Here is an 11,408-nt window from a genome sequence, read left to right on the forward strand (position 1 = left end):
ACAGTCTGTGATACACGACTGTTATATTAACATGATGGCAAGATATATGAAACACATATATGATGATTGAACATACTGAGTCTCCAAGAACAAATTTCGGGAGGAAACGGGAGGTAAAACGGGAGGAATTAAAACTCCTACTCTGATTATACTCTGCCTCATTGACTGACAGTAGGTCATGGTTGTATATGATTGGTGCGTATGTGGAACGAACAATTAAGTACATTAAGTACATTAAAGGTCCCATACAGTCTAAAGGTATTTGTCCATGTGTTGTGTGATTATACAGCAGGTCTAGGTTCTATATTAATACTGTGAAAGTATCAAAGCCTCAGTCCACAGAGAAATGCACACAGCCTGTATTCAGAAACTGAGCCTTAAAACCAGACGCAGGACTTCTGGAACTTTGTGATGTCACAACAAAGCAGTCACCTCCCTCAGTCATGCCCTAATCCAACTGTGCCCACTATCCAACCTTGCAGGATTTGGTCCCTCCAATTGTTTACCTGAAATCTGCTATATTTTTTATCAGATCACAGACCTGTTGTCACTAGAGCTCCAGACAGAACTGTAAAAATGATGATGTAAAACTACACTGAGATGGTTTTTGGTTCTTAAAATCACAAATATATCTTTTTATGAATCAACACTTCAAATAAAACACTGGAAAACTTTAAAATAAGGAGCTTTAAGTACATTAAGTGTGGATGATGAGAAACACTGTGGTGATAAGTGAGCCTCCCTTTCTTTTTTTTTACTTTACACACACACACACAGACACACAGACACACACAAACACACACACACACACACACACACACACACACACACACCTTATATTTTCTGAATTTCCTAGTTCCAAGTAAAGAAAATTAGAAACAACAACCTGAAGTCAAAAGCACTGAACAACAAGTGGGTCCCCGCCAGGTTCATCACTTTTTAGTTTTCCCTAGAAACACCTCCGTTGTGTTGTGAGTACTTGCAGCACATGTGTTGTCAAAATGAACTGTATTTGATTGTGTTTTGTCTGTTTACATGTGTTTTCATAAGTTGCGGTGCATTGAGCTCTCAGGGACACAGTAGTAACTGCACTTTAATCCACCAGTAAGAGGAGGAACAAGGAGCAGGATAAATGGTTCCCAATGGTTGTTGTGATGAGAAATTAAAGCTAAACTATACATGTTTAGATCTTGAAAGCATGAATCTTGATCTCTGTCATTGCCGAAGCAGACGTTCTGATTAGTGATAGAAAAAAAACACAGGTGGGACTAATAACTATGCTAATGGCTTTAGCAAGTATTTCAATGCAATGCAGCGACTCATTGTGTTATTAGTCACATCGTTGGAAAAAGTGTATTTGACTTTAGTTTCAGTCCACATCCATCACCTTGGTTACCTCAGTTGATGTCACTGTAAACATACCAACATAATGCTTTATAGAAAGAAATTATTCATTGAAATTGATAATGGAAATAATTATTAGTTGAAGGCTTAAGATAAACAAAACATCTCCATCCACTCTAACAACCCCTGACAGGTATCCTCTCTGTCTCATCCTCTACAGGAAAAGGCTCTACTCTAAAATAGAGTGTATTTATAAAACCAACATTATATCTGTGGTTAACAGCATCAGTGGGCTGAAAACACCGGTGGAAGCAGCCATGCCAGTAATTCTGAATCAGAATTGGTCTAAAAACAGCAATCTACCATGTGCCGAGCAGTCTGAGTTACAGCCACATAAAAGACACAGAAATACAGCCCTGGACTTTACAATTAGAGAGAGGAGAGGTGTTGGTGAGCATGTGTGTGTGCGTGCGTGCGTGCGTGCGTGCGTGCGCGTGCGAGTGTGTGTGTGAGCGAGAGAGAGAAAGCAGCACACAACACTCTTCTCTCGTCTCCCACGAGAGCTGGAATCAAGACTTCAAAAATGGCCTTTCTGTGAGAAACACTTGGCGTTGGTACAACACACACTCATCTCTCCACTAGAGCTCAGCCATCACTGCAGATAATGAGCCCTGAATATCATTAGCACAACACACCAGCACCACACACTGTGTATCGCTAAGCCTATTAAAACTTTATTTATCAATCTCTAACCATCTACTTTCACAAATGTTCTTTGAAAAGCATGACAGCGCACTCAACACAATCCATTTAGAGCGCGATGAACACACTAGACACACACGAGATTGTGTGAGTGAAAAAATACAGCAGATATAGAGCTTCTAATTTTCATTTCTCGGTGTTTGAAGTGGAATTCTTGTAGTAAAATCCAGTGTAAGCGCATCACCTTGAACAGTGCAGTATGTTTTCATAAAGATGGTGAGTTTTTTTGAACAACAATATTGAGCCTCTGCTAGTTTAGACATGACTGTAACAGAACAGGAAGTGCCAGATGGCATTTCTATTGTATTAAATACGTTTATGTCAAAAATGTATTATATACAATAGAAATTAAAATCAGACGGTGTAAAGATGACTTTGGATGAACGCATGGATGGATGTAATGCATAAAAAGTATTTTGTGCACCATTGAGCTGGTAAAAAGTGGAAGCTATAGTTTTTTTTCATCTTACAGGTCTCATATAGTATAAAGGTATTTGTCCATGTGTTGTGTGATTATACAGCAGGTCTAGGTTCTATATTAATACTGTGAAAGTATCAAAGCCTCAGTCCACAGAGAAATGCACACAGCCTGTATTCAGAAACTGAGCCTTAAAACCAGCCGTCAGGACTTCTGTAACTTTGTGATGTCACAAAAAAGCAGTCACCTCTCTCAGCCATGCCCCAAGCCCCACCCACCTGAACTAATTTCTCTGAGTGTTTTTACCTGAAATCTGCTGTATTTTTATTGGATCACTCAGAAAACAGTCAGCCAATCAGAAGAGAGATGGTTTTTGGTTCTTAAAACCACAAATATATCTTGGATCAACACTCAATGTCTCTAATTTTTATACCCAGTGTTGTAGTATAGACTCATTAACCTTATTGTACAATATGGAGAGTAAACCCCAGAAACACATTTCATTTTCAGAAAGGACCAAGTGTTTCTCCTGGGGCGTCAAGTGGCGCAGTGGGTTGAGCAGGCGCCCCATATATAGAGGCTACAGTCCTCGCTGCGGTCGGCCCTGATTCAAATCCCGCATCAGACGGCCCTTTACTGCATGTTGTTCCCTATTTCTCTGCCTCCCCGTTTCCTGTCTCTCTACTGTGCTATCGAATAAGGGGGCATAAAAAGCCCAAAAAAATATACTTTAAAAAAAAAAAAAAAAAGTGTTTCCCCTACCACTTGACAACCCTCTGTGCCCCCCAAGAAACCGAAGAGAAAAATAAACTAATTTAACAAACAAAATATCTTATATTTATATAAATGATCTACCCAATGTATGTGCACTCATTTCATTTCACTTTAGGTCAGTGTGAAGAGTCTCTTGTTTTTGGTCATTTCTCTTGTCTTCTCTTTTCTGTTTCACTGTGCGTTTGTGTGTGTGTGTGTGTGTGTGTGTGTGTACGTGTGTGTCCTAGCCCCTCCCCACACACACTGAGTGGTGCAGAGAGACAGGCTGACAACTCGTTAGGTTAAGTGCAGTAGCAGCTTTCCAACAATTGTTATCAATCCCCCAAAAACCAAAGATGGACGGACGTCCACGCCAAACGTCTGAAAGTCGAGACAAAATATCAGCGTTTTTTTAAACGCACAGTGGCAAGGATGCTAGCAGTTCTGCTGATGCTACGGCTACAAAGAGAAGCCAAAAGCGACCAGGCTCAGCCAGAGAGGTGCTCTAATGTAAATGCGGTATAGGTTCAAAAATGTTTTTGGTGTATTAAAATGAACAGGGCCCCGTGTTAAACACAGTATCCAGTTCTCTTATTACATTCAGTGACCAAAGAAACAAAGACACACAGTGCTACACTCCTGGACACATTGTATGAAGTTGTCAAGTTTCTTGTAGGTTCAGTGCAAAAACACCACAGCAATCACCACATTACAACAAAGATGAGGACAAACTATGAAGTAAAATAAATTTATCACCATCTGAAATGTCTAACACCTAACTGTGGTAGCTTCTAGGAGGTGAAATAAAGGTGAAGTTGAACCATAGTTTACCTCTGTGTGCTACATATTACCAGGATGTGACCTCACAGAAGAAGAAAATCCGGTTTAAAAAGCACTTAATCTTAAGCAGTAAAAGTGATGTAGACTATACAACACACTGATAGACTACATATAATTGAAGGCCAGAATTACTGTTGCCAACACTTTCACTTAACTTTGAGTGTTTAGTTTGAGTGGAGTGGAAAAAGCCGGCAGAGTAACTTTGCACTTTTGGACCACTGTGCCAGGCAAGATTAATCAATCCCCAAGTAATTAAATGAATCCATGTCAAACAGTAATTCAAGCCCGGTCTGCTGTCCAGCCATACAGTCAGTGCTACAGAAGGGCTCCATTCTGCCAAAACTTTCTTCTTTAGAGCCAGTGATTGTTGTACCAAGCTTTAGCAAGGGAGTGAGACTGCTATGTACAGCACACCAAAGCACTCTTGGACGGGCCGTGGCGTTCAAGCCCAGCCAAGTATCATCAAAGTGCCTGTTTGGCAGCTGCCCTGAGGGAAGGCAGCCAAGGCCAAGTAAGGTACTAAACCTGACACAACTACACAAGCAGAGGAAGGTGTTAAAGGCATGTCCACCAGGGACGCTTCCGCAGAAGTATCATATCAGATGATTCTTCTTAACTCTCGTTTAACCAGGCTACATGACGATGAGGAAGTCGTCCTTACAGCAAAGGTGCAGGCCAGTGCACAAACACAAGAAACACACCAGGAAGGGCAGATACTTCCTGTCCACTACTGTGCACACTGTGGCAGAGACGGTTATATCTGTGGCTGTGGTGGCACCAAGCACAAATTATTAAATAAGAATGACAGTTGCACTTTATTATGTGTTTTATAGAGTGGAAAAAATGAAGGTATATGAGATGAAAATCCATCTTTCCAAACCTCAAATGTTTACATGAAAAGATGTCTGTGGTTTATCCTGAGTGACAGGGATATTGTTTCTCAAATGTTTGCTGTTGACTGTTTCAAATTAAAAAGTCTCAGCGACAGAGCATATATATACAGAGTATCCTGGTTATGTGTTGCACATGTAAACTCCACATCTTGTTGGCAGAAAATCTTATCCCAGTTTTGAGCGACCTGGATATGCCAGCTGGAGTAATCCAGTCCAGGTTTCTGATTTCATTCTCTGTCGGTGCAGAAATGAGCGGCTGAGACGTTGAGAAATGTAAACACACCTGAACATAGGCGCTGAGAGACGTGGATACTGGTGTGATCGTGTATGTACGCAGGGATGTGGGTGAGCAGGTTTTTTTACAGTTCCATGTAAACACCATATTCCAAATAAGATCAAAACTTAAAACCGGAATACTTGTGGTATTAAGTGATCCTTTAAACTATTAAGCTATCTGGTGACCATGAAATATAGTGAGTGGCACACACACACACACGTTAATTTTTTCCAGTTACCTCACATGTACTGTACCACTGAGAGCAAGCTGTGTCTATGAGAAGAAGCTCACAGGTATGGATTAGTGTTAAACAGGCAGATTGGCATTTTAGATGCCTTTAGTGAGGTGTTAAGTGTCTTACTCAAAGGCATTTTGACAGCCGCCCCACTCTGTGTACTACGTTAATTAAGTGTCTTACATGTTCCCAGTAAGATGAGCATGTTTGTCTATATGAGGTGTACATTCTCTCCATGTTCACGCCGGCTTGTTGCCAGTTCCTCCCACATGGTGGGTTTTCACTTGCAAAATCTAAAAATGTTCTGCTCTGTCTACACGCTCTCCCTCTCAGATCCAGGTTGTTTCCTTGCAGTGTGAAGCTACACAAATATCAGTCAGCACAGACTGTTTTAATCTAGTGGTGAGATGATGTAGTTTAGTATCTTATTAAACGATAGATAGAGGTCATGTGGCATTTCTCAACATAAGTATCATTAAAGGTCCAATATTTTAAACTTTTCCTGTGTTTTATTTTGGAGTTTTGATCCATGGTTTTAAGAACCAAAAACCATATCAGTGTAGTTTGGCTCTGAGTCTCTCTTCTGATTGGCTGTTTTCTGAGTGATCCAATACAGACATACCAGATTTCAGGTGAACACTCAAAGAAACCAAAATCCTGCAAGGTTGGATGGTGGGTCCAGGTGGACGGGGCTTGAGGCATGGCTGAGGGTGGTGACTGCTGTGACATCACAATGTTACAGAAGTCCCGATGGCTTGTTTTAAAGCTCAGTTTCTGAATACAGGCTGTGTGTATTTCTCTGTGGACTGAGCGCTTTGATACTTTCACAGTATTAATATAGAACCTAGACCTGCTTTAAAATCAAAGAAGACATGGACATCTACCTTTATACTATATGGACCTTTAAAACTATACTTAAACTCATACCACTTACAGTAATAGCAACAGACACATGGGCAGACAGACAGGCTGATACATACATGATACATGGTGCAGGTACATTCACCCATACATACGTACATACATACTGTCTGAACCCATTAAGCTGGATTGTCTTAAAGGTTGCAGGCAGAATTATGTGGTTCAGAAAAGAAAAAGGAAGCACAGCACTCACCACTTTGTCCTGCTGCAGCCCAGTCAGCCATCCATGTATAATGAAAAGAAAGACAGAGAGAATTTGAGCAAAGATGATATCTGAAAGCATGGCAATGATCCTAAAGCCCTACCAGTAATTCACACTGTAATACACATATATTATATGTAGATGTATATATGTATATTTCAGAATAACATTGCAGTATATGAATAGAAATGAATGATAAATAAATAAATGTCAGATTTAAGTTGAAATGCTCCTACAGGTCTGTATATCTAAGTAAAAAAATAAAATGTATGTCAGTTTATGACTTTCATGTGAAAGTATTTGCTTAAGGTTCATGGTTAATAGAGAGCAATGTTAACTGTTGGCAGGAGAAAGAATGTAAATCACGGTGACGAATGCTTTGCACTCAGAACTAGGGGTGAGCGATCTGGCGATCTTATGCCGTGGACAACCGGATGAATCGTACAGATCGCGTCATTTTAGGGTGCTATATTTAGATATTTAATTCTAAAAGTTCAGTCGCTGCTAACCAGACTATTGTTAACAGCGGGAAAGCTAGCCGGCTAACTGCAGCTGGTGATGGCAGTCCTTGTTCTACAATGCAGGCTCGGCAAGCTTGGCGTAGCACCACATATACTGGTTCTCCACCTGAGTGGAGCCAATGTGAGCTGAGCCACTGAGCTGAAGTGACAGGCTTTGTGTCCAGGTAAAGATGTGCATAACGAGTCATGTGATCACAAATTCAACTAAATCTGTAAGGAGATATGAGATTTAGATCGTGGATCATGATTCCACCTAAAAAGATTGTAATATGATCTTTGGGCCAGATTGACCAACCCTGCGCTGAACAATCCAGACTTTTTGTTCTGGTATAATAAGAATAAAGTTGACATAAAAGTCACATATGTGCATCCTTATTTTTTAGTTGGTACAGTGGAATTAGATAGTACATGTTATCTTAACGTGTAAGAAAAAGGTCTTGCTTTGTATTTAAAGATTTATTTTTTTTTACATCTAATGTAGTTTAATATTTCTCTATGTACGTTTGGTTTGCTCTTTAACTAATCATAACTGTATATTCCTGTCCTTTGTTTATAGTTTCACACGTATTCCTGATTAAACTGCCAAATGTTCCTTGGAGCTTGATTAAGGAGAGTGTTTAGCTGTCTGTATAGATGAGTATACGTTCATGGGGACAACACTTAGCGAGGACAGGACAATGTCCCCCCTTTGCTACTGAGAGAGGACAACCATTATTGACAGAACTTTCTTTCAAAGAGTTAGATGAGACGATTGATGCTACTCTCATGTCATGTTTTACGTACAGAGCCTGCGCTGGGTGGTGACTAGTCTAGGTTATAGTAAAAAGAGCAGGAGTAAGCAGGTAACCATTCTGTAAAGTTCAAAATACTCAAAAGCTCACTGATTAATACATATTTCATCTGTTTAACATGTACAGAAACAGGGGTAAAAATGACGAGCGGAGCTGGAGCTTGGTGGCACATAGCCTGGTTTAGCACAGCGACTGGAAGCCAGCTCCTGATCCAAAGTTCAGAAATACGCCTACCAGCTCTTCCAAAGCTCACTACACATCATATACACAAACAGAAATGTTCAAACTATTTCTTGCTGAACAAAAGTAACCACTTCAAATCACTTCACCTGGCTGCTGTTAGCCTATAGATAGCAACAGCAGAAAATTACAACCACAACACGACCAACCCCTACAGCCACAAATTGTCGTTTTTCCATTTCTTTTTGTGTACAGACGAAACAACTAACAACATCTCTTCGCTCCAGCTCCATCCTTACATACTGTGGAAACACGACACTAGTGTCAATCATCTCATCTAACTTTCAAAAGAAAGCAAATGAGCATATTTGAGCAACTTGAGCAATGAAGGATCTCCTGGACAACAGCCAATCCTGTCATGTTTCCACTAAAGACTATGTCAGATTATTTTCCATATGGCTTCTGTTAATCAATATCCAGTATCATACTAATGATCCTTTAATACAAAAAATAAAAAAGTTCAAAATGTCTCTTCTATGTGTGTAAAATCCACCTTTCAAAGACCTTCTCCCTCTCAATGCAGGTGCCGCCCACCCTGACACACCACACAGGACCCTCCAGCTGAACTCTCCCCATGTCAGCCACTAACTAATTAGGATGTACTTTTGAGTCTATGTGTGTGTGTGTGTGTGTGTGTGTGTGTGTGTGCGTTTGTGAGGTCATTAAATGCCACACCGGTGATGTAGGGGAGCGCAAGGGGTGGGAGATGGGACGTCACTTATTTCAGAGGAAGACTCGCCTCCCCAAACTAACACACAAACACACACACACACACACACACACACACACACACACACACACACACACCTACACCCTGCTGCGTGTGTATAGGGCACCTCCGGACCCCTGGGAGACCGCGACAGAGAGGGAGACCACCCCCTCTGTCGACAGCTCAGTCTAATGCCCAATTAACCTTTACCAGCTCCTGCGTGGGTCACACACACACACACACACACACACACACACACACACACACACACACACATACAAGGGCATAGCTCACATCCACACACATGTGTGGACGCTTTAACACACACTTACACACATATATACCTAATATACAGTTCACATATAGAGCATACTATATAGACACATAACCACACACACATGTGTGCCATGGCTCATCACTTACACCTGAGGTCCAACACCTGAGGCCTGATCAGACATACAGTGCAATGCCTATGCTTTTGTGAACAGCTGCATGCTATAAGGGTGTTTGTGTTTCGGCGTAATGCAGATCTGAGTGCAGATCTGGGTTCTATGATGGAAATGAACTTGTGCTTCCTCTAGAAATAGTTTTTGTAATAGATATAAGAAACAGCCCTCAACACCTAACCTTTCCAATAAGACTAATTCATCAGTGTGTGTACAGAGGTTTTAACACCACTTGGTACAACTGTTAAATGAGAATAAATTCATTTATGCTGACAGATGAAAAAATATAATGATATGTGTTTGTTTAATGAAACCAAAATTACTATACAAGCAGAAAATATAAGGTTTATTATATTGCATTGTATTGTATTGTCATTATCCTGTATTTATTTCATTATTTCTAAATTTATGTATTAATTTATTTCTGTATTTCAGTGTCTGTATGTTAATGAGGGGGGCGGCACTACCCTGAATGTAAAGCCTGATTGGTCAGAAGGGTGTGATCGTGTTACTTTGACAAATTGTGCTTAAAGGAAGGTTAGTACCACCTACTTTACCTAACAGACAATAAATGAATAAGAAACAAAACATCAATAAATAAATTAAGAAAAACAACAAAATAATTTAAATTTGTATTCTGTTCAGTTTTGATCACATATTTATTATTCTATGTATTAATTACAACACTCATATATGTATTTATTTATTGATAAATAAGTCACTTTTGTCCTCCATACTTTACAATACTCAATGAGTGGAGATAAAGTTATCTTTTAAGAATGGCTCATTCTCGCCCGAGCCCTTACTAAGACACTTAATGTGGGCTTTCTCTGTAACTCACATGTATATACAATCATTTGTTAAAATATAATAATATTCTTTTTTCAATGTAACATCATTTTCTATTAATTTTGCTACAAAGCCTAAATGAGAAAAAACTTCACTGTACTCAGTTGCCAGTTTATTAGTTACACTAATGCTCAGTTACAGTGTGTCAGCCCTACAGTAAATCTTACCTTCATGAAGGTTATAATGTTCAGTTCTTGATGAAAATGTTTATAGAGGTTTTGATTCAACTTTATTGTAATTTTAGAGGCGGTAGTTTGCTGTTGCATTGAGAGGTGTTTTGTCTACCCCTTTAGTATCAGTGAAGTTTGACTCAAAATCACACATTTAATTATTAGGTCATCATTAAATTACTGTATGTTGTTTCTGACAAAAATTATGAATTCTAAAAATATGGCCCTCAATTATCACAGATGTTTTCACAGTATGAACATGAACGAGAGAAAACAGCCAAGAGAGAAAGTTGTCTTACCGTGTTGGATCGCAGGGATACTCGCCCCCCACAGCGGGCGCAGAACTTGGTCTGGCAGTACGAGCACAGGTTCCCGCAGCCATCTGCAAACTTGGTCTTGTGGCAGATGCCGCAGGTTGGCGCGTCGTCCCGGTGAACCGTCGAGCCCGCCGCCGCCGAGGCCTGCCGGATCACTGTCTCCCTGTAGCTGGACAACTGCTGCTGGATGCCTCTGGAAAAACAAAACAGGAAGAAAAACATGAAAACTTCTGCGACTGTGGATTACGAGTGTAACGACAAAAATGTGCAGTGTGGAAATACACAAACTTTCAGAACTGAACTGTGTCAAGCAATTTTCTATAATTTTTCTGAAACCAACAAGCACAAAATTGCGTGAGGTCAGCACATTAGCATGCTTTAAAATTCTGTCTCAAGCTCATTTTCATTTTCATTTTCATGAATTTAATCAATTACTTTTCAGGTGTAAAACCGAGTACAACACAATGCCTGTGAGACGGAAGAATAAGAACAAACAAATTTAAACAGTTATCCATTATCTCTATGACAGCAGCCAGAGCTGCCTGTCAGAACAGCCATTACACTTTTGCCTACAGTCGACATGTCGTTATCTGAACTTAAAGGGCCAGCAGTGCTTTGAGTTAATGCTAACATCAGTATGCTAATGATAAAAAACAGTGTGGATCAGCTTAGATTTCCATCCAAGAGGTCCCAGGTTCGAATCCCAGACGAGCCCCCAAA

The 11,408-nt window shown here is 40.1% G+C and overlaps 1 protein-coding gene across 1 annotated transcript in view; it reads right to left on the reverse strand.

The window, feature by feature from the left end:
* LOC111220678 (regulating synaptic membrane exocytosis protein 1-like) overlaps nucleotides 1-11,408 on the reverse strand; it is a 105,457-nt gene that overhangs the window by 63,560 nt on the left and 30,489 nt on the right. Inside the window, exons 3-4 of the mRNA XM_022743851.1 lie at nucleotides 10,671-10,881; nucleotides 6,637-6,648 (exon numbers count right to left, since the gene is read on the reverse strand). Coding sequence (XP_022599572.1) covers nucleotides 6,637-6,648; nucleotides 10,671-10,881 — 223 coding nt within the window. The remainder of the gene's footprint in view (nucleotides 1-6,636; nucleotides 6,649-10,670; nucleotides 10,882-11,408) is intronic.

This window comes from Seriola dumerili, unplaced genomic scaffold, assembly GCF_002260705.1.
Source record: "Seriola dumerili isolate Sdu_G_001 unplaced genomic scaffold, Sdu_1.0 BDQW01000073.1, whole genome shotgun sequence".
Classification (NCBI taxonomy): Eukaryota; Metazoa; Chordata; class Actinopteri; order Carangiformes; family Carangidae; genus Seriola; species Seriola dumerili.